This window comes from Mandrillus leucophaeus, unplaced genomic scaffold (genome assembly GCF_000951045.1).
Source record: "Mandrillus leucophaeus isolate KB7577 unplaced genomic scaffold, Mleu.le_1.0 Scaffold411, whole genome shotgun sequence".
In the NCBI taxonomy this organism is placed as follows: Eukaryota; Metazoa; Chordata; class Mammalia; order Primates; family Cercopithecidae; genus Mandrillus; species Mandrillus leucophaeus.
In genome coordinates this window covers 1,127,281-1,153,716 of record NW_012104377.1, presented here as the reverse complement: position 1 = coordinate 1,153,716, position 26,436 = coordinate 1,127,281, and the positions used below count along the sequence as shown (strand labels likewise).

The 26,436-nt window shown below is 37.1% G+C and overlaps 1 protein-coding gene across 4 annotated transcripts in view; it reads left to right on the top strand.

The window, feature by feature from the left end:
- Positions 1–26,436, top strand: part of PARD3B (par-3 family cell polarity regulator beta) — a 1,095,780-nt gene that overhangs the window by 483,453 nt on the left and 585,891 nt on the right. For all 4 annotated transcript variants that reach the window (XM_011992473.1, XM_011992474.1, XM_011992475.1 and 1 more), the window contains exon 4: positions 16,584–16,693. In XM_011992473.1, coding sequence (XP_011847863.1) covers positions 16,584–16,693 — 110 coding nt within the window. The remainder of the gene's footprint in view (positions 1–16,583; positions 16,694–26,436) is intronic.

The window sequence follows — 26,436 nt, the reverse complement described above, 5'->3', positions numbered from 1 at the left end:
AAAGGAAGTTCAGAAAACAATTCCATTTACAATAGCATCACAAAGAGTTAAACATTTGGGAATAGATTATAATCTGGTAGATCTTGGTTAGAGTTGATTGTGTTTTAGTAGAAATGGCAAGAAACAAAGATATGAAGCAAGAAAATGCTAAAATCTGATTTACCTTTACAGCCTACTTTATAATACAGAACAGATTTGTTTTGGGTATCAGAGTCTTTCTCCACTATTCACCATCATCGTCCTCCACTCACATCCCTCTCTTTCTACAGAAGGCCTTCGACTCCAACAGACGTAACCTCTTCTGCCTCTATGGTGTCTTTGTGCCTAGTACTTACCACTTCCTTTGCTCTACCTCATCTTTCCCCTATGCGCTTGGTGTTCTTTGGAGGGAGTCCATTTTCTCATTCATTTAAGTTTTCCCTAGCTTCTCGCTTAGTGCTTTGAACAGAGTAGGGGATAGATGGATATATAGATGAATGGATTATGAATACCCACTAAAATGTTCATTCTGCTATGAAGCCCTCTTCAACAGTTAGAATTATAATTCTCCCTCTTGCTCCTGCAGCGCTTTCTAGTGACTGCTTGGAATCTTTAGTGGTATTGTATTATGCATTATTATGTATCTTTAGAGTCCTTTGGAGGTCAAGGACTATGTTGTAGTCGTCTTTGTTTCCCCAGGGTTTACCACAGTTTCTAGCACTTAGCAATTTTCAGTAAGTGCCTGGACAAAAGATGTTAAACAGGACATAAAACTCCAAAAACAGAAGGGCTGTGGAAGTGTATTATCAGACAGAACCCTGGGCTAGATGTGTTTCCTTAAGGCACTTTTAATTCCTCAGAAACTTCCCAAGCCAGTAGTGAGTTGCAAACCTCCTATGGAGCGTCCTCCAGGAAAGCAGCTTTGGAGCTATTTTTCCTCCCAAACACTTTTGACCATAACGCAAAGCCAGAAGTTGATTTTGCATTGCAAGCCAGTATATAACTGTTGTGCAAAACAAAAATGCATCTTTACTTTGTAATACAGTCCAATATCTTCTATGCCCTCTGTGGTATAGAATGCTGATCATGATCCTTTAAATTGATTTTAAGACTCGTGAATAGGTTGCAGCCCACAGATTGAGTAAACCCTGTCTTTGAGGACAGAGATAGTCCCCTGAGGTGAACTTCAGAGGAAGAAGCATGAGCTTTACCTGGAACCCAAAATATCTCACTGTACTCTGACTGTTTGTTGAATATTTGTATAAATTTAGCAATGACCAAGTGACAAGTAAATAAAACAAGCCATCCTGGCCAAAAAGAATCAGGTTGTGTAGTGGAGACATCTTTGCAATTGAGAATTGAATTGTTTGAATGCTGAAAAGTTGTTAGAGATAGGTCCACCAGTCACTTAGTTCACCATATCCAAATACAGCATTGTGAATATTTGAGGTAAATGTGTTGCTTCTAAAATGAAACTGTGGGCCCACTGAGATATAGGGAACTTAACGTTTCTTCTGCCAATATGTTGACATAAATATTGCTGTTGTTAAGCATGTATGAATAGCAGAACTATTTCAGTCTTTTTATCTCTTTAAAACTAATTTAAATCTGAGCATTAAAAGACTGTTTGATACCATATGTTTGTTTTAGATAGGAAACAACATCTATTCTAAACGTAAGGGCTTATGAAATCTGTATTCTAAACATAAGAGCTTGTAAAATTAGTACAAAGGACTGGAAGCTATGGTAAATTGTTTCATGGCCACAGATTCCTCCCATGTTAGTATACATGCCCCTTTGTAATGTGACCTTGCTATTCCTCCTGTCCAGACGGGGGTCTGTTTACCCAACCCTTGCTAAGATGCCTTACTTATATGCTGTGCTAAAAATACAACATTTGCTCAGTAATGTCTTTTTATTGTGGAATGTAAGTCCAGCATGAAATTGTTGATTTTTCTCTTTGAAGACCATTTAAAAGCCATTTTTGAAAGTGACCAAGGTCTGTGGACATGAGCATCACAAGCCTTTTGTGAAAATATTAGACAGACTTCAAGAATACAACCAAAGACTGCCAGACTAGAAAGATACACATCACAAATCCATTTAGCTGTGTATGTGAAAGGACCAAATTAAAAGGTTCAGCAATGTCACTGGCATATCTGAGAATTCAACCTATTTCATTTTGAGACCCACATACCTTATCTGTGAAGGCAACTCTGTATGTGTGTTTTCCAGTCTAGATGGATAGCATAGAATGAGATGACCTAGACAAGCAAAGCACAAAGACAGTTGTGATAGCATCTGAACTTTCATGTGTAGCTTATAAGGGCAATTCCTCCTTTTCTATGTAGGCCTTTTTTGAAAATAGCACTGTGCATTGGTTTGCTTACCCTGAGAAGACCTGAAAGATGAGATTAAGATCTTTCATCTCAAATTAAAGAAGGCTTGTCTCAGGAACCATTTGACAAGTTCAGACGCTGCTGACTTAGATACTGGCCTCTTATCAGCACCTTCAATTTAATGTTTGGAGTGAATGGTAGGCCTATGTTTTTGAATTTTTATCAGATTTCCCCTCATCTTGGTAGATTATGCTTTAATTCACTATTCTGTGACTTATCAGTATTGTCTATTTTATGCTATTGAGCTATAATTAATAAATAGCATAATGCAGTACTTACAGGTAGTGAAATCGAAGTCAAATGGGCTTGTGACATAGGCTAGATGCAACAGGTATTACCTTCAGGTTAATAAGTAGCTCAGATTCTCGTATAATTTGGTTTATTCATAGGACTTGGGGGGGGGGAATAAAATAAGCTTTCTTGTTCTGATAATCCCTTAAAAGAGTCATGAAGTTTTGATCTTTGGCTTATTTGATTTATTTATGATTGATAGAAACCAAGCCATTCCTGTGGCTCTCAAAAATCTCTTTGTGGAAAATATTTTAACTTTTAACCAAATTATGTCTTCCCAGCATTAGTGACCCTCTATGTTAAAATGTTTCCCCTTGAAAGTTAAAACTCCAATGTTGTTAGAAGAGTTTGATTCTCTTTTTGAAGGATCATAGAAACACAATGCAGTTTTTTACCTGTGGACTTTGGATTTTGATTCACGTTGAATTTGATGCCAGGAGTTACATGGAAAAGTCAATAATAATCCGTGGATCATTGCCTTACTCTGTCACTGGGTGAACTAGTCTGCTGGGGTAATGTTCTCCAGCTTGTGTAATGGGCCTATTTAGTAGCAAGACAGCAGCCATATGAAATACCTGGGTGGTCTTCCAGAGTACTTTCAAGTGGATTAGATTTCAGTTATCCAACGTGAGGTCACAAAGGCTTAGACAGCTGGGCCAGTGCCACATCATGAACGGAATATGACCTCTTCCTACCGGATGCATAATGTAAAAGGTGCCTGAGGTTAAAGCTGATCCTTGGACTCCAGAAGCAGATATGGGTCAAATGAGGTCTCAAACCACAGTTGCAAATGTTGGGAAAGTCTCCATAGACAGGAAAGAATCAGATTTTCCTCTGGCACTTCCATTAGTCGTGTTCTCTGCCAGAAACGCCTAGTTTCTGAGTTTTCTGGATTGAGCTTTATTTAATTAACACTGGTTTAAAATTTTAGGTGTTATTAAGCAGAAACAGAAGAAAGGGCCTGAGTGGCCCTTTCCTGTTACACAGAAAACAGCATTTGGGGCACATAGGCTTTGGAATAACATCACGTTTTTAGTGTTCTTGGAGATAACAGTGACTCCAAAGCCTGCCATTTTTTTCCAGTCCTGCCAGGAACTTTGAATGATCCAATAAAAGGTAATGTTCAAAGGTTTCAAGTGCAACTGATAAATGATATAGATTTGTATCCAGGATGCCTTAAATTGACTTGTGGATGTTTCTCATCTATCAAGAAAAACTTAGTGATTTGAATTTAGTACTTTGATGTTACAGTAATTGTTTGCAACTGCAGCTCAATGGCCTGAAGGCATTGCTTATTTCTCCCTTTCTCTTCTTGCAAAGAGCTCCTGAAGTATTCTTTTACAGGCAAGTCTCTACTCACTGGGGGCTGTGGCCTAAAATTTAGGATAAAAGAATGGTTCCATAAACACTTGGCACAGACCAACAACAGTGCCCTAATGAACCATCCTAAATGTGCACCAGTTTGAATCAAACAATCATCCCAAGTCCACATCCTCTTCACTGGATATATATTAAGATTCACTTCATAGTATTTACAAGGGAATTACTAAAGAAATCATGGGGAAAAGATTCCTCCACTTATTATTTTAGTCAAGGTATTTCATATATTTCTAAGTTACAACTTGAAAAAAAATGCTATAGATTATCTCCTTTTGGAGGATAATCTATTTCTTGATGCTGTTTCAATTAGATTAAATTAAAACTCTCCCAAATTAAGGCCTTTTGGTAGTGTTCTTCTAACCGTATTCTGTAGTTTCCTCAATCAGTTGTTCCACTAGTCATTTAGTGCATGCCTATTTTCTGGCTAAGCAAATGTATCAATATTCATGCAAGGGTGTCCATCTCTAGCATCAAAAGCCATGTGCCCATCTGTCTACTATAAATATCTTAGTCATCATTTTACACCGATATATTATCTCATATATCTTCTGCATTTCAGAATTCTTTTTAAAATTCAGCTCATTCACAGAATCTTTTCAGGTGAACTCAACTATTATCCCTTTAGCTATTCCATGGTTTGCCATAAATCTTATGAATATAGATTAACCTCATAAATATCTAGGATCTAAGACTGTAAAGTATCACAAACTGAAAGATCAACTGACAGGGCAGTAGATTCCTCTATAAGCCACAGTAATTGACAGGATTGAGTTAGTATCTCTGTGCATCTACTGGGATTGTTTAGCATCATTGTTGATAGCACTTTTATGTTCATCTACCGTTAAGTTGCAAGGCTGATAACATGTGCTGCATTAGTGTGAATCGTGTTTATTCTAAAATGTTAAAATGTTGATGCTGAAGAAAAAAGTGTTAGTTGAGGGGGAACAAACCAGACAGTAGCAACTTATTTACATACTAGACGAGATACCCTTTTCATGACCCCCAAAGTTCTCAGGTCTGGGACATTTCATACTCTAAAGATTTCTGAACTTAAACATTGGTCTTTGCGCCTGTAGCTTTGTTTAGTTCAATTTGGCATGCCTCTGTTGAGTGCCTGTTCTGCTTGGGATCCTAAGTGATTGACTAAAGGAAGTGGCTTGCCATCAAACTGCTTACAATGTGGTTCCACCCTATTCTCCCAGACATCACTTTCTCTTTCACATTCTTGTTTGATAACTTGTTTTATCCCAATTTTAAATGTTCGTATTTTTTTATTTACTTGTTGATGATCGGTCTTCCCCCAACAATCCGCAGCTCTTCATAAGCAAGGCCTTTGTGTTGTGCGCTGATGTATCTAGAATGCCTGGAAGACCACCTGGCACATTCTAGGCATTCAGTAAATATTGAATGACTCAACGAGAGACAAAATACAACTACATACATAAGACAAATTGGGATATAACACACCCTAAAAAGATACAAAAGCAGATCCACATTTTGTGATGCTCTAACTGTACAAAACTTGGGGGGATTGCTATTTAAGAAAAGCAGCAATAATTTTTTAAAAATTATATAGAAATGAATTCTTATTTAGCATGAAAAAATCACAATTTATAAATTTAATAAAGTTAACATACTAGAGATGACAAAATGTGAGAAATAATATTAATGATATATTAACACATGAAAATATCTTGATATTATGTTTTTTTCTCAATAATTTTTGGCCATGTGTTCTTTTTTTGTTGTTGTTTCTTTATTGAGACGAAGTCTTGCTCTGTCGCCCAGGCTGGAGTGCAGTGGTGCTATCTCAGCTTACCACAACCTCCGCCACCTGAGTTCAAGTGATCCTCCTACCTCAGCCTCCAGAGTAGTTGGGATTACAGGCGTGCGCGCGCCACCACGCCCGGCTAATTGTTTTGTACTTTTAGTAGAGACAGTATTTTGCCATGTTGGCCAGGCTTGTCTCGAACTCCTAACCTCAGGTGATCCGCCTGCATCGGCCTCCCAAAGTGCTGGGATTACAGGCATAAGCCATCACACCTAGCCAGCCATATATTCTTTAATCACCTCTCCATATGTAATATCAATATCTGATAGATTGAATAAATGGATAATTTGTTATTTGCTCTAGCATGGGTAATCCAAATTGTTTTTGTTTAAATAACATTTGGGATATATAAAGGGCTTCACACATACATACTTGTAACTATGAAATTGCTACAGGTTTGTATCTTACTAGTGTGGGAATTTTAATTCTATGCTGCATTTTCAAGTATATTCTAAATAAGAGAGAAGTTCCCATTTGTCAAGGTATCAATGAGAACTGAATTATCTGCTTATAACTGTATAGATCTGGTGAGTGAACAAATCTTCCATAAAGTAGCTCTGGCTTTGTGCATTTCAAATTTTGTGTATCTTCCAGTGTTCACATACTTCCAGTGCTGGTGCAAAAACAGCACAGCCACATCATTACTTCACCTGGCCTGTACCTTTGTATCATGAAACTGGTTGAACTTGGACAGTGGGTGTTGGCAATATTCTTATATTACTCACCAAGATGACTGGCAATAGATTAACTATACGCAGAATTGTTTGCGAGCCACATAAATATAGCCCATTGTGTATATTCTACTATATATATAAATAATCCACTCTATCTCTCTATCTATCTATCATCTATCTATCTATCTGAGTCAGAGATATATAAAATATGTAATATATATATAATGGACTATTTATGAGATATATCTCTGACTCCACTATATATATATATGACTATTTTTACATATAGTGGACTATATATATAGTAGAATATATATAATGGACTATTTATATGTGGCTCAGAAACAATTCTGCATATCGTTAATTTATTGCCATTCATCTTGGTGAGTAATAGAAAAATGTTTTCAACGCCCCCTGTGCACATTCAACCAGTTTCATGATACAAAGGTACACATATATAATCATATATATATATAAAAAATACAGTAGACTGTCTCTCTCTCTCTCTATATATATATATATATGAGATAGATCTCTGACTCAGTTTCCCCTTAACTGGAATTCCAAAAATACTCTTGGCCACTTCATTGCCACCCAATGGGAGGAAGAGTAGTATGGATGGAACCATAGTGATGGAAGAGATAACAGGGTTAACCTGTAGCAATTAAAATATTTTACTTATGTAAATTTTGCAAAATTGTATAATCATGTGATCTTGTTGCTAAGGCTCCTCTCGGCATCATGTAAGGGGCTCATGCAAATGAGGGCCGCTGAAATTGCATTTTTTCCCCCATGCAAATCTGCATCTGGGCGTTCCAAAAAGTAGAGATTGTTTGTAATTATTGGGAGCGGACCTTCAAAGTGGGACAGGATTACAACTGAATGCAATATTAGAGAATAATCATTTAGAGGTCACATGATGTAGGACATTTTTAGCTGATGGCAAGTGGTTCTGTTTGGCATATACACCTGATGAAGAATGTAGTATAAGATGTAATTAGTGGTTGAGGCAAACCACTGAGGTCCTTGAATGCCAGAATGAGAAATTGGGAGGGTGATGCACACATCATCAAAATCCTTCCCTTCATCTCTGTGATTCAGGAGCTTTTATTTGGATTTATTAATTCAGGTATCTTTATTTATTTCAGTTAATACTTTACTTATTTTTTTTAGAGTGTATACCTTTCAAAGACCTGGACTTCTCCTTGCACCGAACCTCCTCTGTCGCTTTATCCTTGTTCTGACCAAAACCCTTGAGACCTAGCGCATATCTGAGACCTGGCATTAACTAACCTTAAGTAGCATGAGTAAATGTATATTGTAAAGTAGCTTAAGAAATTTGAAAAATTGCAGATTTGTGTACACAACTGGATAAAATGTGAAAACTTTAATAGTTCAGCCCACTTCAAGTGGAAGTCACTTGTCTTCAGAGATAAGTATAAGTCCCAGTAAAAGTCAGTTAAAAACTCCTTCACATATTTTTGTAGCACTGGCTCTCCAATTTGAGCTATTTTCCAAATACTAAAAGATGCTTTATCATGCATGTGCTCATTCATATCCATTGTGTAGTCAGTAACTATTTTGTGAATTACCTTCATTTGTCAATCATGTGTTGAACAAACATGGTTTTTGCAATCTGAAATGAGAGAAAAATGATATTAAATGTTAGTTGACTTGAACTTCCTTCCTCCTCTTACGGCAATACTGGGAGTCTCTTTTCTAATGGACTGATGTTTAAGATGAAAGTTTTTGACTTAGTTTCCTTAGTGTGGTTTTCACATCACAGTATCTGAAAGCATGTCCCAGCTGCTGCATTCATCACAGGCCAGGCACCAAACCGGGTCAGGCACTTCTGCAGCAAAAGTGATCTCTTCTCAGTACTTTGGTATAAATTGTGCTGCTATTGATATCGTTACCCGCTTTTTTTATGGGTCTCCAGATTTCAGTGTCGTGAAGATTTTTAGGCATCAGCTGAAAAGCCCTATCTGATGCCCATAAAATCTACACAAAAAGAAAATCTAGTTGCCTCCAAAAACAAATGATGTACCACTTTCACTAGCCTTATTTTACTGAGTATTGATGGGAGTAATAGCAATACTGGCAAAGCATGTAAATCATCTGCAAGGAACACTGTGTACTTTGGGAGAGGAGTTTGCATGCCTTGACTAGTGAGACAAGCATCTTGCCAGATATGTCCTTGGGACCATGGGTTGATGTTTTCCTCTTAGGTACTTAGCTTCCACCATACCTTCCTTTTATCTGTGTCTTTCTATCAAAATATTTCTTTCTGCTGGCCAGGTTATTTTATTTATTTATTTAGTCAGTTAGTTATTTTCGAGACAGAGTCTCGTTTTGCCGCGCAGGTTGGAGTGCAGTGGCGCAGTCTCGGCTCACTGCAACCTCTGCCTCCCAGATTCAGGTAATTTTCCCTGCCTCAGCCTCCTGAGTAGCTGCGATTACAGGCATGTACCACCACACCCCGCTAATTTTTGTACTTTTAGTAGAGATGGGATTTTGTCATGTTGGCCAGGCTGGTCTGGAATTCCTGACCTCAGGTGATCCGCCCACCTCAACTTCCCAAAGTGCTGGATTACAGGCGTGAGACACCACACCCAGCCTGCTGACTAGTTTAGATGAAAAGAATTGCTGCTGCAATGAAGAGGTGTTATTCTCCTTACTTCTGTGCACTTACCCAGATAGAGAATGTGGCCCTGCCATAGGAAGGTGTCAAGTGAGTAATACTAGAGTAGAAATAAAGTTCAAAAGCTTTGGAAACCTCATTTCTCTGGGCTTCAGTTCTTTTTTTGTTTGTTTGTTTGTTTGTTTGTTTGTTTGTTTTTGTTTTCGAGACAAAGTCTTGCTCTGTTTCCCAGGCTGGAGTGCAGTGGCATGATCTCAACTCACTGCAACCTCTGCCTCCTGGGTTCAAGCGATCCTTCTGTCTCAGCCTCCTTAGTAGCTAGGACTACAAGTGCATGCCACCACGCCCAGCTAATTTTTGTATTTTTAGTAGAGATGGGATTTCACCATATTGGCCTGGTTGTTCTCCAACTCTTGACCTCTTGATCTGCCCACCTTGGCCTCCCAAAGTGCTGGGATTATAGGCGTGGGCCGCCACGCCCGGCCACTTCGGTACTTTTTGGCTATATAAATTAGAAAACTATCTTTTTATAAGTCTACAGTGGGACTTTGTTGCAGCCCCTCCTCCGTGCTCATTTAGCCAGCAGGAAAAGGGGGAGCAGCTTCTTTGAGGTGAGAATGCTAGAATAATGGTTAGAAGGAAAGTTTCTGACCTGTAGTCTCTTTGCACCATTTCTGAAGGGTACACCCATATTTTGTCAAACTCATTCAACAGTTGTTAAAGTTCAAGATAATTGAGAGGTGTTGTTCTAGGTGCTGACTAGTTGCAAAGTCTATTAAGGAAATGTACTACATGAAACCAAGATGCAGCCTATACTGTTTTTCTATACTATTAATATGAATTACCTGGAAGAAGGTGTTTTTTTCTACTTCTTTCCCTCTGTGCAAGTTTAGCCACTTGCAATTTACTTTCATCATCAATGTGAAAAATTTACCAACTTAGATGTATTTTAATTCAGAGCATTTTCTTCTGTTGATATTTATCTTGTTATCCTAAGTGTCAGCAGTCGTGGAAGGAGAGTGTGTGTTTTTCTCCAAACTGTCCAACTGTTTTGGTAGCACCAAAGGAATCCCTTAGGGCAAAGGAAAATCAAGACTCTGAAAAGACCAGCCCCCTGAAGAGGAGTCTCTTTGCACATAATCAGGTTATTATGTTAATCCCAGTTCCCTCTTCCATCCTTTCACCCCACCCATTCCTCTGAGCACTCCTCTGTGACTTTATTAAACAGTAAGCATTCTAGATTTCCTTCTTTCTTAACATCCTGAGAGGGTATGAAATCCTGGCTTTTGCATTATTTTGCATGCGATGCCATTAATAGTTCTATGCTGATTCTTCCTTTTTATTTTCCTCTGTTCGCTTCATGTTTGTATCTACCTGCTCATTCTAGAAGCCAATATGATTTGCAATATCAACTTCATATTCATCTTTATGAATGCCCACCCTATTGAAAATCTAGTCTTTGGTTTCTCACGTGTATCAAGACATTTTAAATTAAAAGCAAATCATTCTAACAGTCAGTGGGCTGAAGCCAAGATTTGTATTTTCTCTGAAGGAAATCATAACAGTTGCCAAAACCTCCCTACTGCTCTTCTTCAAGCCAGAAATGAGAATGATTTTTAGGTGTCTGTTTTATGCTCTTCTCCTTTGCTTTTTATGTGTAGTCAGTTTCTGAATTCTCTCGTGTCCTCCTCCATATTCTCTCTCCATTTCTGCCTGTGACTGCTGACACCCTGTTCACCTTCTCCACGTTGCCCTTCTAGCCTCTCTGTGCATGAGGTCCTCTAGTTCTTACAGAATGTCTTGTCAGCGCTTTCACTGTGACCTGCCCCCCACCCTGAGAGCTGTCCAGGTGTCAGTCACCCTAGGATGAAATGACACCAATATTGGTGACAAGCTGGCCTTCTGGTTTTGCTCAGGAGAATCATTAACCATCTTTAAAGAAATAAATCCCTGCTGCTGCTCCCCGTACAATTTAGAACATGTGCCTGGTGACTTTTGATGTGGGGCTTATGTTTGAAGCCATTGTTTGTTTTCCCTGCTGCCTGCATCATCATATGTTACGTGGTTTTTTCAGGACCTTGGTTTCAATCTTTATAACTGCCTATCCTTCAAAACCCCAAAACATAATATTAAATGGTGTCACCTGTCATTTAAGCCATCTCCAGCTCAAACGTATCCTCCAAATGAAAATCCACTGAGAAGGAGAGGGAGAGGGAGAGGGAGAGGGAGAGTGTGATTATAACAAAGAGACAGAAGCTTATAGAGATAGCACCTTACATTTTTGTTGGTGTTTATATCTTGCTTGATTCATTGGTGTGCCAATTTCACCCTTTAGCTAATGGCTGCCACTTTCAAAATTGTTTTCCTCAAACTGAATTAGACGACCCTCCTCTTGGCTTCCTCAGTGACATTTAAGGGGGACATGGATCAGTACCTGTACCCCATTTAATACCAGCTGCCCCACCATTAAAATAATGATTACTGGAGAATTAGAAGATGCGCCATCATTCACAGACACTTGGGAACTGACTTCACTTTCTCCTACAAGGATGTGGCTTGACTGGTGTTAATTGCCCTAAATCCTGTTAAAACCTGATGAATCTTGCCGTCTTCCTAAAAGTCTGTACAGTCAGTGAGTGTGTAAGTTTTTCCTGAATGTGGCGTAAGTCCTGAATGTAAATCGAGAATATTCTAGTGAGAATTTTGCTTATCCTGATCTGGCAAGATCCTATCTGGTAAGGACATAGTCACCAGCAGCTATACACCCAATCAGGGACTCTTCTATTCCTGCACCTAGTAACTTTCTCTTTGGCTTCCGTTCAGTTTCAAGTGTCAGCTAAATAAAATGGGGACTTGATCTAGCCTTTGGTGTATGTTTTCATTGGTGTGTGTTCTCTCATAAGCCATATATAACCTACTTGAAACACTTTAGTGGTACCTGCCTTTATGTGTGCTAAGATGTACTGAAATGTTCCTCATTTCCACATTTCCTTTTCTGAAAGATAACTTGAGAGTGGATGAACACCATGACTGCCGATCTTAATATCATCCTCATCCCTTCTCCCTGTCCTGATGCATAGGGGCACCTCAATATTTAACTGTGTGGGGGAAAAAAAACCCAGCAAGCAGTTCTATAAGAATTTACGCTTAAAAATACTAAACAATTCCTATTTTATTTGGGCTTTGCTTCTAGTGGCTTTTAAACTATGATTCTCATCACTGGCCATCAGAGAAATGCAAATCAAAACCACAATGAGATACCATCTCACACCAGTTAGAATGGCGATCATTCAAAAGTCAGAAAACAACAGGTGCTGGAGAGGATGTGGAGAAATAGGAACACTTTTACACTGTTGGTGGGATTGTAAACTAGTTCAACCATTATGGAAAACAGTATGGTGATTCCTCAAGGATCTAGAACTAGATGTACCATATGACCCAGCCATCCCATTACTGGGGATATACCCAAAGGATTATAAATCATGCTGCTATAAAGACACATGCACACGTATGTTTATTGCGGCACTGTTCACAATAGCAAAGACTTGGAATCAACCGAAATGTCCATCAGTGACAGACTGGATTAAGAAAATCTGGCACATATACACCATGGAATACTATGCAGCCATAAAAAAGGATGAGTTTGTGTCCTTTGTAGGGACATGGATGCCGCTGGAAACCATCATTCTTAGCAAACTATCACAAGAACAGAAAACCAAACACCGCATGTTCTCACTCATAGGTGGGAACTGAACAATGAGATCACTTGGACTCAGGAAGGGGAACATCACACACCGGGGCCTATCATGGGGAGGGGGGAGGGGGGAGGGATTGCATTGGGAGTTATACCTGATGTAAATGACGAGTCGATGGGTGCTGATGAGTTGATGGGTGCAGCACAGCAACATGGCACAAGTATACATATGTAACAAACCTGCACATTATGCACATGTACCCTAGAACTTAAAGTATAATAATAATTTAAAAAAAAGAAAGAAAAAAGAAGAAATAAACTATGATTCTAAGGAATATTACTGTTCCTTGAGCTGAACCTGGGGTTTTTGCCTCTAAATTCCAATAATAAGAGTCTTTTCTCAATTAGCTGAAAAAATACTAATGAATAGCAACATTTTCCCATTTTTGAACTCCCTTCTCACCTTATCTTTATTTGTGTAAAAGTTTTGATTCATATTGTAAGGCTATATATGTTTTAGTACAAGATTAGATTTTACTATTTTAATTTACAAATTATTCCATGAAAATTAACTTGACTTTCAAGAGCTTAGCTTTTTGAGCAGACAGGATAACAAAGTTCACAACAAATAACAAGTGCTATTACCTGCTTTTTTGGGGGAGTGAGTCCTGCATGAAAATTATATACCAGACAGTTCCATGTCCTATGCATGGCTTTAATTTATTTCAGCCTCCCATCAGTTTTGTTATGTGCTATTTTCACCAAGTTTTAAATGATGAGACTGAGTCACAGAGCAGTGCAAGTTCAATGCCACAGAGCAAACAAAGGCTCAATCTGTTTGACTCCAAAGCCCAGGGTCCTCTCCACTGTCCTGACCCATGACAGTTAGCAGCGTGAGTGTCTAATTGTTCCTGTTAGATTATAAGCTTCTTCACTGTAGAGGTTATGTTTCCTTTACTACTCAACACTGGAAGGCTCTGTAAAACTGGATAGAATTGTCCCCTCTCATTTCAGTTAGCTTTGCTCGTACAACACGACTTCTACTCTACTATATATTCAAGGTTTTGCCCAAATTATCTTCAGTACTCATGATTACCTGCCCTCTGTTGTACATTAGGACTTACCTTTCTTTGTTTTTAAGGTGGAACTCAGTCTCTTCCTGACAGCCACCTTCAAATAGGGTTTAGTAATTTAGAAAACCATTCTAGGAAGGTTTAAAAGTCTGAGATAACAGTTCATATTTAAAGATGCTCATTATTAATTTCAATGTGGAATGATTTGTACTCGTTATTAACACATTGAGAGAGAAAGAAAAATTAGAATTTAACTGAACAGGAGACATTCAATTGTGGAGTACAGAAAAGCCGAGAAGAAGACAGTTATTCCTGATATGTTTAAGAAAGATCTAGTCATCTTAAAGTTTTTGTTTTTTTTTTTAATGTTTCAAATAGCTGATACACTGGTACAAAACTGAATTGTCATCTTATGGGAGACACTATAATACTATGGCATATTGATTGAATACACAAACCTGAATGCTTATTATTATTATTATTTTGAGACAGAGTCTCACTCTGTCTCCCAGGCTCAATGGCACAATCTGGACTCACTACAACCTCTGCCTCCCGGGTTCAAGTGATTCTCCTGCCTCAGCCTCCTGTGTAGCTGGGATTACAGTTGTGTACCACCACGCCTGGCTAATTTTTGTATTTTTAGTAGAGACAGGGTTTCACTATGATGGCCAGGCTGGTCTCAAACTCCTGACCTCCAGTGGTCCACTTGCCTCGACCTCCCAAAGTGCTGGGATTATAGGTGTAAGCCACCGTGCCTGGCATGAATACATATTATTATAAAACTGTATCTTAAATATTTTAACATGTTATTATTTAAAAAGCAGATACAGTGAATGAGGACTCATAGGCATGTGTCCTTAAATTTGAAGGAAAATTACCTAATGTGGCTTTTTTAAGGAAAATGTATTTATTACCTAAGAAAAACCATGTCTGTCTCTCTCACACACACATACACATACACTCTCTCTCTCCATATATTTTACTTTTTGTTGGTTTTCTCCCATTCAAGAATTTACTGGCCTGATTAAATGTTTGGAAATAAACCAGAGTTCATGAATTTTGCCCCATTTTGTTAATTTTAAAGATAATGTGTTGCTTCTGAGGATATTGCATTTAGACTGACTTGTTCATTTCATGTTGTTGATAATTGAGGGGCTTAATCTGAAAGGAACTTAGTCTTCAGATCACCTAAGGGAGGGAAAAAGGTAGTGGTATGGGATCCTACTTTCTTGAAATTTTATGGTACTTTTTCTTCTACTCTTCTTGTTTTTTTTTTGTTTTGTTTTGTTTTTTTAATGTTTTATTTCAAAGAACTATTGCCAACCGTACAATTATTGGTATGTCCGTTGGTTAAGAAATATTTGAGATGGAGGTGGACGGATGGTGAAAAATGTAGTGATGTCTCTTAATAAAAAAGAAATAAAGGAAAGTGAACTTGGACTTTATAATTGCTTTCGGCATAGGTCTGTGTCCTAAGTAGCATGTTAATTTCTTATCATGAAAGAAGTTTGTGTTTGTGTGTGTGTTTTTCTTTTTAAAGTAAGTTCTATCTGGACAAAGATAAAAAATATTTGCAGTTCTTTGTTTTGTACAAACTAAGAATGTTAAAGCACATATAACAACCAGGTTTGTAAATAACCTACAAAGTGGATGAAAAATGTTCCTTTAAACTGGAATCGCTTCAGAGGTTTGGGGAATTATTTTCAGAATATTGAGAAAAGAGAAATTGCATTTCAACTGTTTTCTACTCTTTTCCCAAAAGTACAAAAATAAAACGTTAATTTTTATATGAGAGTGATTTTTAAACCACAAGCAGATTTTTTTTTTTTTTTGAGATTTTTCTCTATAGTGGCCAATTTTGTATGAAACAAACTATTTTAGGCCTAATTGCAGTCAGAGCAGTTAGGCCGCTGGCTCTGCTAAGGTTGAATTTCATTTGAACTTTCTGATAGTATGATCTTTTTTCAGAATTTAATAACTGACTCAAATATTTAATAGTGGAAGCTTTCATTAAATTAAAAAGAAATCAGGATATATTTTTAGAAGAACTAACTTATTTTCTTTATCAGTTCTATCTACTTTAGGAGAAGAGGAAGAGAATGGAAGCAATCTCTTTGTGTACTTAAATAGGCATTAATGTTATAACCCCAGCAAATAATTTATTTTGGTTTATATCATCATTCAAAAGATTTGGAAAGCACCAAATGGCAGTATTAACTATACTTCCAGCTCTGTTGAATAGCAAATTACACTGACTGTGTGAATCTCTTCATTCGTCCCCTGGATAATCATTCTTTTTAATACTCACGTATATTTTCTAGATCAGTTTTTAGATTGTACACAGTCAACTAGTGTATTGCCTAACAGTTTCTGTTACATGCAATGGCTTGTTTTGAAATGCATCTGGGGAAAGATGAGAGTTGAAAGATTTTGTTTCCATGCGTCAATCTATAAGTAGATGACAAAAGATCATTAAATGGATTAATTTACAAGCATCCTTGGAAATAGAATGTTTTTACATAAAAGCATGTTGTAAACCTTTTTAATTAAAGTGCATTGTGTCATGCACTCTCTTCACCCCAGGGTTCTTTTGACCTCTCACCTCTCACTTTGTCTTCCAGGCACTCCACTGCTGGTGAGGAGAAGCAGTGACCCAGTGCCAGGCCCTCCTGCTGATACCCAGCCAGGCGCTTCACACCCTGGTGGCCAGAGTCTGAAACCGGTTGTTTCAGTAGGTATCCTGCTGTTTCTATTTCTAATGAAAGATCAAAGCGCTGTACCCATAGGTTAAGTGGGACTTTGCAGTTTTAAATACATTGATAACTAGATAGAGATCTTTTGATAGTATATATAGTATTAGTTATACTAATAGCTAGTATGGGCTATTACTTGTATATAGTTATAGTGATAGCTATTATGTATATGGCACTGATTATGTGCCAAGCACTATTTTACTTGTTTTATATTAAGTCATCTAAACTTCCACATCAAGGTAAGCACATGTTTTTATCTCCATTTAACTGATAATAAAATTGAGGCAGAGGACGGTTTAGCAATTTGTTTAAGGTTACATAGCTAGTAAGTGGCAAAGCAAGGAATTTCACCCAAGTGTTCTGGCTCCAGAATCCTTGCTTCTGGCCAGCATACTATACTGTTACATTTTCTTCATCTTCCTGTTTCATAATGTCCAAGAATATCATTGTATTTTTTGCTGTGTTAACCCAATGCTTTGCAAAACCATACCATGGTGAGTGGTGTACATTTTCAAGCTTCCAATATCACGAAAATGTGGTGCCAGGACTGGATTTGTAGAACTCAGTATTCAGATTGAAGAAAAACAAAATCATTGACCGAAAGTGCTTATAACCAGATATACTTATAACTGATAGGTTAAGTGGAGAATAATTTCCTGAAGAGATGATATTCTCCTTCCATATAGGACTGTGGGATCTTCTTGCTAAATCTTCAGTTGCTTTGAAGAGCTGTAATTGTGGATAATTCTCTCAGATAGCCTAAGAATTCAATTTTGGCTAATGACTATATACCATTGCAATAGGTAATCTTCGATAACATAACCTTATTAAAAATTCCCTAAAAGCAAGACTCTTTCTCACTTTAAGTCTCACTGTCTATAGCACCTTAAGAAAAAATAAACACATCATTTATGGGTATATACAGATGCTGAAATGAGTTAAACATATTCTTCTGGTTTGGTATAAAATATTCTTATCAAGAGCTGTGTCAATATGTATGAGATAGGAGTCACTATTTCAAATCATTAGCTCTTTGCTAATAGATTTGTGGCAATATTTTGGCATATTTATTTTATTATAAAAGAAAGCAAATGTCTTGAAAGTATTTTAGATGTAATGTTTTTCCACTAACCTATTTAAAACTCTATCCTTCTAAGGAAATATATTTAATGGAACATTAATAAAAAATCAGGTGTATGTGTTCTATTTTAATTTAAGTACAAACAAAACTGGTATGTGGTATGACATTTTTTAAAACACACACTGGTTGAGACCATGTTGAGTCTAATTATGTTGGATTGGGGGAAGACAGCTATTCAGTGAGAGAAGAATTACATAAAAGAACAGAACTACAATTTAGTTTTTATTTTCATGATGTCTGTGTATCTGTGTACCCTAAAATGAGAGTGTGTCTGATTAATGTATTAGCATTGTTTGCATGGAGAAAGTCCCTGTATTTGCGCATTTTCACACTGCTATAAAGAAATACCTGAGACTGGGTAATTTATAAAGGAAAGAGGTTTAACTGACTCACAGTTCTGCATGGCTGATGAGGCCTCTGGAAACTTAAAATCATGGTGGAAGGGGAAGCAAACATGTCCTTCTTCACAAGGAGGCAGGAGAGAGAAGTGCAGAGTGAAGGGGAAAGAACCCCTTGTAAAACCATCAAATCTCATGAGAACTCACTCACTATCATGAGAACAGCATGGGAGGACTGAGCCCATGATCCAGTCACCTCCCACAGGGTTCCTGCCCCAACATGTGGGGATTGCAATTTGGTTTACAATTCAAGATGTGATTTGTGTGGGGACAGAAACCTTAATCATATCAGTCCTCCAATGTTTATTTCCATGTTTCTATCACTTAGGCTGTGGGCTTAAACTAATTAAAATGACATCAATGTTACTTTCCCTAGAGGAAATGATGGCTACTGTCCATCTGGTAAATGCTGTAGCCTCACCAAAATATGACATCAGTGAGTTCCAAGTTGGGGTATGGGGCAGCAAGACATATTATTACTAGCAAAGATGCATATCACAATTCAAGAATAAATGCTGGTGCCCCAAATCCTTGTGCCTTATGCAAGTGATCAAATATGGGCTGAGTTCCTGTGTATCAACAGTGAAAAGGAAACACATATTTCTTCCTTTCCTCATAGTGTCCTCTATGGATGATGGAGTACAGACCACAGACCCAAAAAGTGGAGTCTGGTCCTTGCCCTTGCATGGAATAGTGGCACATCTTAGGTATCTCTTGCTTCAATTGTAAAATAATCTCCATGAATACTTTAAGCTTTAACATCCCGATGTACAGACGTTGTGCCTTATGTATCTTTATCTAGGGCCAAGTACATGGAAGATGCTCAGTGTATATGTTTTGGACTTAGGAATGTAAGACACATGCAAGTCTAGGAAGAGTCCTATAAGTTCTTAGAAATTAACCACCTTAATAATTAATAATAATTAATCTGACTCAGCAATTTTCTCCGTTTCCCAAAGAGCATCTACCAGGTAAATGCTGGTTTAAATCCAGTCTATCTGCTCCAAGGTCTGGTTCACCACAGGCAAGAGACAGATAGTTTACCTGTCTTATTATACAAACATTAATAAAGACACTTAGGTGTGTTTATTTTTACTAGAAGGAAGATGTATGTGTGTGTATGTATGTGTATTATAACTGTTAATATATCCCTGCATATCCAAACTTGTGGAGTGCTTAGATCTACACTGTCCAGTATAGTAGCCACTAGCCACATGTGGTTACTGAGCTCTTGAAATGTGTCTGAGCCAAATGTAAATGTACTTAAAATGTAATACACACACTGGATTTCAAAGACTGAAGCACGAACAAAATAACACAAAAGGTCTCAATAATTGTTATATTGACTATATGTGGAAATGATAATATATTAGGTATACTGGGTTGAATAAAATATAGTCTTAAAATTATTTTCACCTATTTGTACTTTTTTTATTTACATGGCTACTAGAAAATTTAAAATTCTATTTGTGGTTCTTACTGTGTTTTATTGGACAGTGCAGCTCTAGACAGAAGCAAAATTGGGTATAGCAGTAATGAGGTGGTTTGAGTCTGGGGAAGATCTTTGAGCGTCATATCATCTCTTGGGCAACAGTGCGATTCGGTTTGCCTAGGGCAGTCCTGGTTAGTGCCTGTTGTTCTGGCATAATTATTAATAATGTTTTCACGAACTCTCAGAGGTGCCCGTGTATGGATGATAAATTACGTGGCACCCTATATATAGCCCTATACTCACTTTTATTGTTCGCTCACTGATAAGAGAAGCAGCCTTTCAAGGAAAGCTTGGGAACATAACAACCACAACTCTTTCACTGGCACCCTGCAGAGGAGGTTCTGTGTGGTAGGGACCTGGCCCTGGAGCTGTGGACACTGATACTTCATATTCTTTTCCATCTCTAGGATTTTGTACTTGGTGCTTCCTTCACAACTTCAGCTACACCATTCTTGATTCCTCCGATTTGATAAGTGATGGTGAATTCGGGGAGCATGTGATAATGTAGCCATATAGCAACTAATATGAAAAATAATTGTTTAAAAATCCATGTTCAATTGTGTTTCAGTACAATATCCACGGGAAGAAAAAACAATCAAAATTTCCATCTCTTAAATAGTGTTCACATATAAGTAATTCACAGATGGCAGAGCCCCAAGTGGGTTATGTTCAATCATTCCCAAGAAATTAAACTTACTTATAACCACAGCATAAGAAGCTGTAAGGATGAATATTTGACACATTTGATTATGTTGAAATACTGCCTTTAAAACCACAGTTGATGACTGTTATTTTTAGTTGCACTTCATTAGGCTTACTGTAGAGGGAAGAGTTTTCACTGATGCCCAGAGATATGTGTTTTTGAAAAGTTGCAAAAGTTACACTTGTTTTCTAGCTGATTAAATTTATTACAAATTGGTTATTTAAGATGTACACTCTCAGACATGCTGGAGTTTTAAAAAGGGCTTAAATTAGAAAAATCAGATTCTCTGCAAGCTTCAAATTCTATGTATATTGAGAAGCCACTAAATCTAGTATTTGTTATTTAACACCAGACACACAGCAAAGAAATGTGTTTCCTTTGTTCCTCTTTTGGTCAACGTACCTAATTATCAGAATAGTACAATTATTAATGTGCAAATAGTAATAACTGTTTACCTTTCAAGACAGTGTAGCAAATCCAACTCTATTGACTGCTTTTGAATTAGGAAAGAGAATCCTAGAAACAGGATATTTTGGTGAGAGTCCGTTTATGGGACTTCTTACCTTCCTTTTCTTGATTGTAACCTGGTGTTCTTGGCTTAAGGGCATACCATAAAAGCAGGTTCTTGAAATTGATGTTCTCAAACTTGCAATGGAACACAACTCTAAAACAGATGTGTTTTTTTTTTCTTAATATCCGGTTAACTACCATGGTCGTTTTGTGTTTTAATGACTGTTTATAGTTTTTAATTTAACGCTTAAGGCAAATTGATCCTGCAGGGTGAGAAAATTAAAAACTGGATTCCTGAAAATTATAATACTGTGGTTGTTCTCAGATAGTGAATGGCATTGTTTGTTCTAAAACCATCACTTGTCTTACATTACCAAAATAATTGACCTATCTTTTCAAAGTCCATGTCTATTTTTTATATATGTATGTATATATACACACACACACATATACACACACATATATATACATATATATGTAAAATTTAAAAAATAAGCTGGCAGATTTGGGGGTTGTTAAATTAGAAGTTCATGGATAGAATTCGGGGGAGTCTGTTAACTCTGAAGTTTTATGCCTTAGCCGGGGGATGGGGTTGTGTTTCATGAAAGAGATTCTATTACTTCAGATTTTAAAATAATAACAATAAATCAACCACTGTTTGGGGGTTAGATTAAATAATGGAGGAAAGCCTCTAATTCTCACAGTGAGCAAAATGAGATAAGTTAAGAAGTAGAGAATTATCACTTCCTCCCTGCAAATATGTATTAAATAATGAAGGTTAGTTCACCGTATTATCACCTGTTTACATGACACATAATGTGTAAGTTCAAGATTTTAAGATGAATAGAAGTTTTGGAATTTTTTCATTGAGAGGCTAAAAACAACTCTTTAGTCAGTAGCAACACAATTATTAGCAACTCTGAGATTGGGGGTAAAGGACACAGACTGGTGGAGGGAAGACACCCTGGGAGTAAGTGTTTCCAGTGTCCTGTGTGTTCTCCTGAGACAAGAAGGGAAAATACAGTGTTCTTTGGGGTTCGTGGTATTTTATCAGTGAGGATAGTGGCAGGTGGCTGCTAGTGAGAGAGCATTCTTACCGGGAGTGGCAGCATTCTCTTTGCATCTTGCTAAGATAATATGATGACATGTTGATTTGAGGAATTTCCCCTCGTATGTCACATGTTTTCCCATGTTTGTCGCATATATTGAAGTTGTTGTCAGTATTGCCCTTGGATTAAACTTCCTCAGACCCATGAAAGAAATCATCGAGATATTACAGAGAAATTTAAATAGCTTGATTTCAGGGTTAAAATAATCGAATTACCACTGTGATGTTAGAGGACTTTTGGTTGCAGGTTGCTGACTATCAAAATCCAACAGAAGGCAGGGTGCAGTGGCTCATGCCTGTAATCCCAGCACTTCGGGAGATTGAGGCAGGTGGATCACCTGAGGTCAGGAGTTCGAGACCAGCCTGGCCAACATGGTGAAACCCCGTCTCTACTAAAACTACAAAAAAAAAAAAAATTATCCAGGCATGGTGGCATGTGCCTATAATCCCAAGCACTTGAGAGGCTGAGGCAGGACAATCGCTTGAGCCTGGGAGACGGAGGTTGCAGTGAGCCAAGATCGTGTCACTGCACTCCAACCTGGGCAACAACAGTGAAAACTCCATCTCAAAAAAAAAAAAAATCAACATATAACTTACCAAACATTCTGAGTGACCAAATCATATTTTTCCATCCATGAGATGTAGAATCAAGTATCTGTAGAAACACTGTAACAAAATAAATGTTGTGGGGATTGATGTGTATTAGAAGGAAGGCTCTATCCCTTGTTCTGCAAAGAGGAGAGATGGATTCTGAAGAGCAAAACAGGGGGAGAAATAGCATGTAATATATTACTGCATTATTTAGAGATACTGAAACTATAAAAGGTTTTTCTTTTTTTCCCCACCCTGACACAGTGATTTAATAATAGTTCTGGTGTTTGTAACTCCAGCTGTTCACACTGTGTGCTGATAAGACCAGAGCTTGGAGACACATCGCAACGATGGCTTTCATATGGCTTTGTTTTTAAGAGATAAAGCTGCCATCCAATATTTCATGGGGCCAAATGTTTACTTCATTTGGCAAGTTTAGGCAGCTTAATTTTTAAATCAGTTATGCTTGTAAGACTCAAATTTCAGGTAGGGAAAAACCTGAAACCTAATTTACTCTACAACAGAGTTTTTCACCATATCTCAGCAGAAGATGTTGAAACAAATCTGGGTTGCCTGAATATCTGTACCATGACTAATCAAGGCAGCTAAGAAATGAGATCCCTATTCACATGTGTGCTCCCCGATTTTTCTTCTTGGATCTTAGTCTAACACTGAAAAACTCTAAAAGAAAGATCACTATTTAGGTCAATTTCAGAAATTGAAAAGGTAACCATGACATGTCTTTTTTGCTGTCAGGCTTGATGTGCTCACAATGAAAACTGAATGGGTTTTGTTTTCTTGTCAAAATAAATTGACTAATCCCTTAGATGACCAAGATTTCTGCTGTGTGCTTTCTAGGAAGCCTAAGACATGGTTCCTGTCCTCAAGAAACTTGCAACCTACTTACAGAGACCACATCTAAAGCAGTTAAATAGCCCTAGCAGTCTGCAAGCATGTATCAGATTATCAAATAATACAGTTTTAACAATCAAAATGAGTGTTTTTTTCCCTTTAGCCTGCACTTTGGTACTCTACTTAGCCTCCCTAACCCCTGAAGGGAATTGCCATGTGCAGTATCTCTATTAGCTGTTATCTCTCTGAAATATAATGTTTACATGACTGCATGTTTTCAAGACTGTGAGCTCTTCGGAGGTGCAGGCCAGTGTATTCATTTTTGTATTCAAGCCCCCAGGCACAGTGCCTGGCACTTACAAGGTTATCACAAATATATGACTAGATGACAAAATCATAAAATCTGGAATCATAAAGTTAGTAATCTTTGTTGTTATAACTTCGTAATTTTCTAATAACTGTGTTTAAAACATTTAGAAAAGTCTTGATTATAAGTTTCTGGATAATTTCTTATATCCATTACATCTCAAGATTGCTACTTCTAAATTTTCCTCCTATTCCATCTTCCTTAAGAAATTTTTCTAATTTCAGTTGATTTGAAAGAAAGTAAAAATACTTCTGGTATGTGAATTAATTAAAAAGAATGAGAACATTTACGACGCGTTTCTTGGCGAAGCACTAATAAACATCTCAATCTCACTTTCACAATACGGGCAGATGTAATTTGACAGTGTTGTTTGAAATTTTGTAAAGATTATGTTTAAAGTAGTTTTATTTTAAAGGCCAAGATCCTGTGTCTGATTGCATCAATAACTCTGTGACCCTAAGAAAATTAGTTAAATAGTGGGTGATGTCTTCAGACATTTTATGTAATGGAAGGGAAATAAATAGAGAAGCTGTATGAACTCCAGTTGTTCTTAAGGACTTAGCCATCCAAACTAGTGACTTCAGGATTCCAGATGTGAATTATTAAGTTGATTGGTATCAGTTCAACTTTAAATTTCATTTTAATGTCTCAATATTCATAACCGGTCATGCAGTGAGGTTATCTTTCCATCCAAAACACCAATAATCATTTTTTTAATTGGTCAAATGAATAATATCAAGAAATATTTTTTAAATGACACACATAAAGGCAGCAGCGTAAATGCCTACATATGCGTATATGTGTACCCTTACCCTCTTTGGAGGGAGAGCTACTATCTAAATCTGAAGACTAAAGTACATATAGTCATGTCATTGTAAAGTGAAAGTTAAGGGTATGGGCTGTGTCTTCCATAGGTTCCAAACTTCTATATGTACCTTCCAAGTTATGGACATTTAGTAAAGATTGATGGCCTAGGAGGAAAGGGTTAATGAGAGTTCACCTTGAGAAGAAGCAAGACAATTGGCCTAGGGAGGAAAAGGAAAATTATTTTCTTTGAGTATGGTTTGATTCATGGAAATCTCTTCTGATAGGGGATTTTTTTTTTTTTTTTTCTCTCACAGCATAAACGCTTCTAAAGTACAAGTTTCATTTTGGTTTCTGCTTTCAAAATCTTGTCACACAATGACATTGTACAGACATTTAAAAGAGTTTTATTTCTTAGGAGAGTGGCCCCTTTCCTAATAGCTCTGTACTTTAAAATAGAATTCTCATTTAGATGAATCACGTTTTAAAAAGTAGCTACTGTGTGTGTTTTACGCTTGTGGAAACATATAGCGTCCTCATAAGCAGCATGAGAGCCTGTCACCATACAGCTTTTGATGTCTGATTAAATGATCATAGGGACATCTGGAGGGAGTTAGTTTTGAAGTAACTGGTGTGAAGTACTGGAGAATCCGAAGCCTTCTGACAGACTAAAACCATTAAAAAAAATTGCTACTTTTAGCAAATCTTTTTTAACTTGAAACTGGCTGGAAATTTTCAGACTGACATAGCCCTGATATTTTTCAACAGATTTTTCAGACAGAACTCTCTACCTTTTAAGCAAAGAATGGTTAAGTAGCATTTGTTGCAAAAATTATAAAGGAATATCCTTTGAAAGGAAAAAGTAGATACTGAAAGCAACAGAAGTCAAAATTAATTGATTCGCTTAAAGAAATTGTCTCCTTTTTATCTGCTTTTAATTTTAATCAGTGTATTTTAAAGGACACACACATACATACACACACACACACATATATATATTTACTTGACATTCAGCTATATTCTTATGAAGACCCAAAGGTATCAAGGCAGTTGATATTGGTATAATGTTATGGCATGTTTTGAGCACCTATCAAAAGTTTCTAAATTTCTTGAGTCAAAATTTTATTTGCGTAGTCTCATAAAATACAGGCATTGTTTATTTAAAGGTTGTATAATTTGTAATTTGTCCAGTGAGGTTCTCCTAGTATGAGGTGATTTCTTACTGTTTCATGAATAAAATTATGATATACCTACATATATGAATATATTTACAAATCCTGACCTTATATATGTATATGTGTGTTATATGCATATACATATATACATGTATATGTGTGTTACAGACGTGTGTATACATGTGTATGTGTATATGTATATATATGTGTGTGTATAAGTATGTGTATATATGTGTGTGTGTGTATATATACACCCCTGTGTGTGTGTGTGGATGTTTATATACATCTCCTGCCTTGAAATCATTGAGCATTCTCCACTGCATTCAGGATTTTTTTTAATTTCTTGGTATGGTTTTTTTTTTAAAAAAAGACTTTTTTCTCTTTTTAAAATTGTAGTAAAAAATATATATTTACTGTCTTAACAATTTTAAGTGCATAGTTCAGTGGTGTGAGTACATTCACATTGTTGTGCATCCATCACTACCACCTCTCCTAGAACTCTTCACCTTGCAACACTGAAACTCTATACCCTTAACAGTAATTCCTTATTCCTTCCTTTTCCTTGGCAAAAAGTGTAACA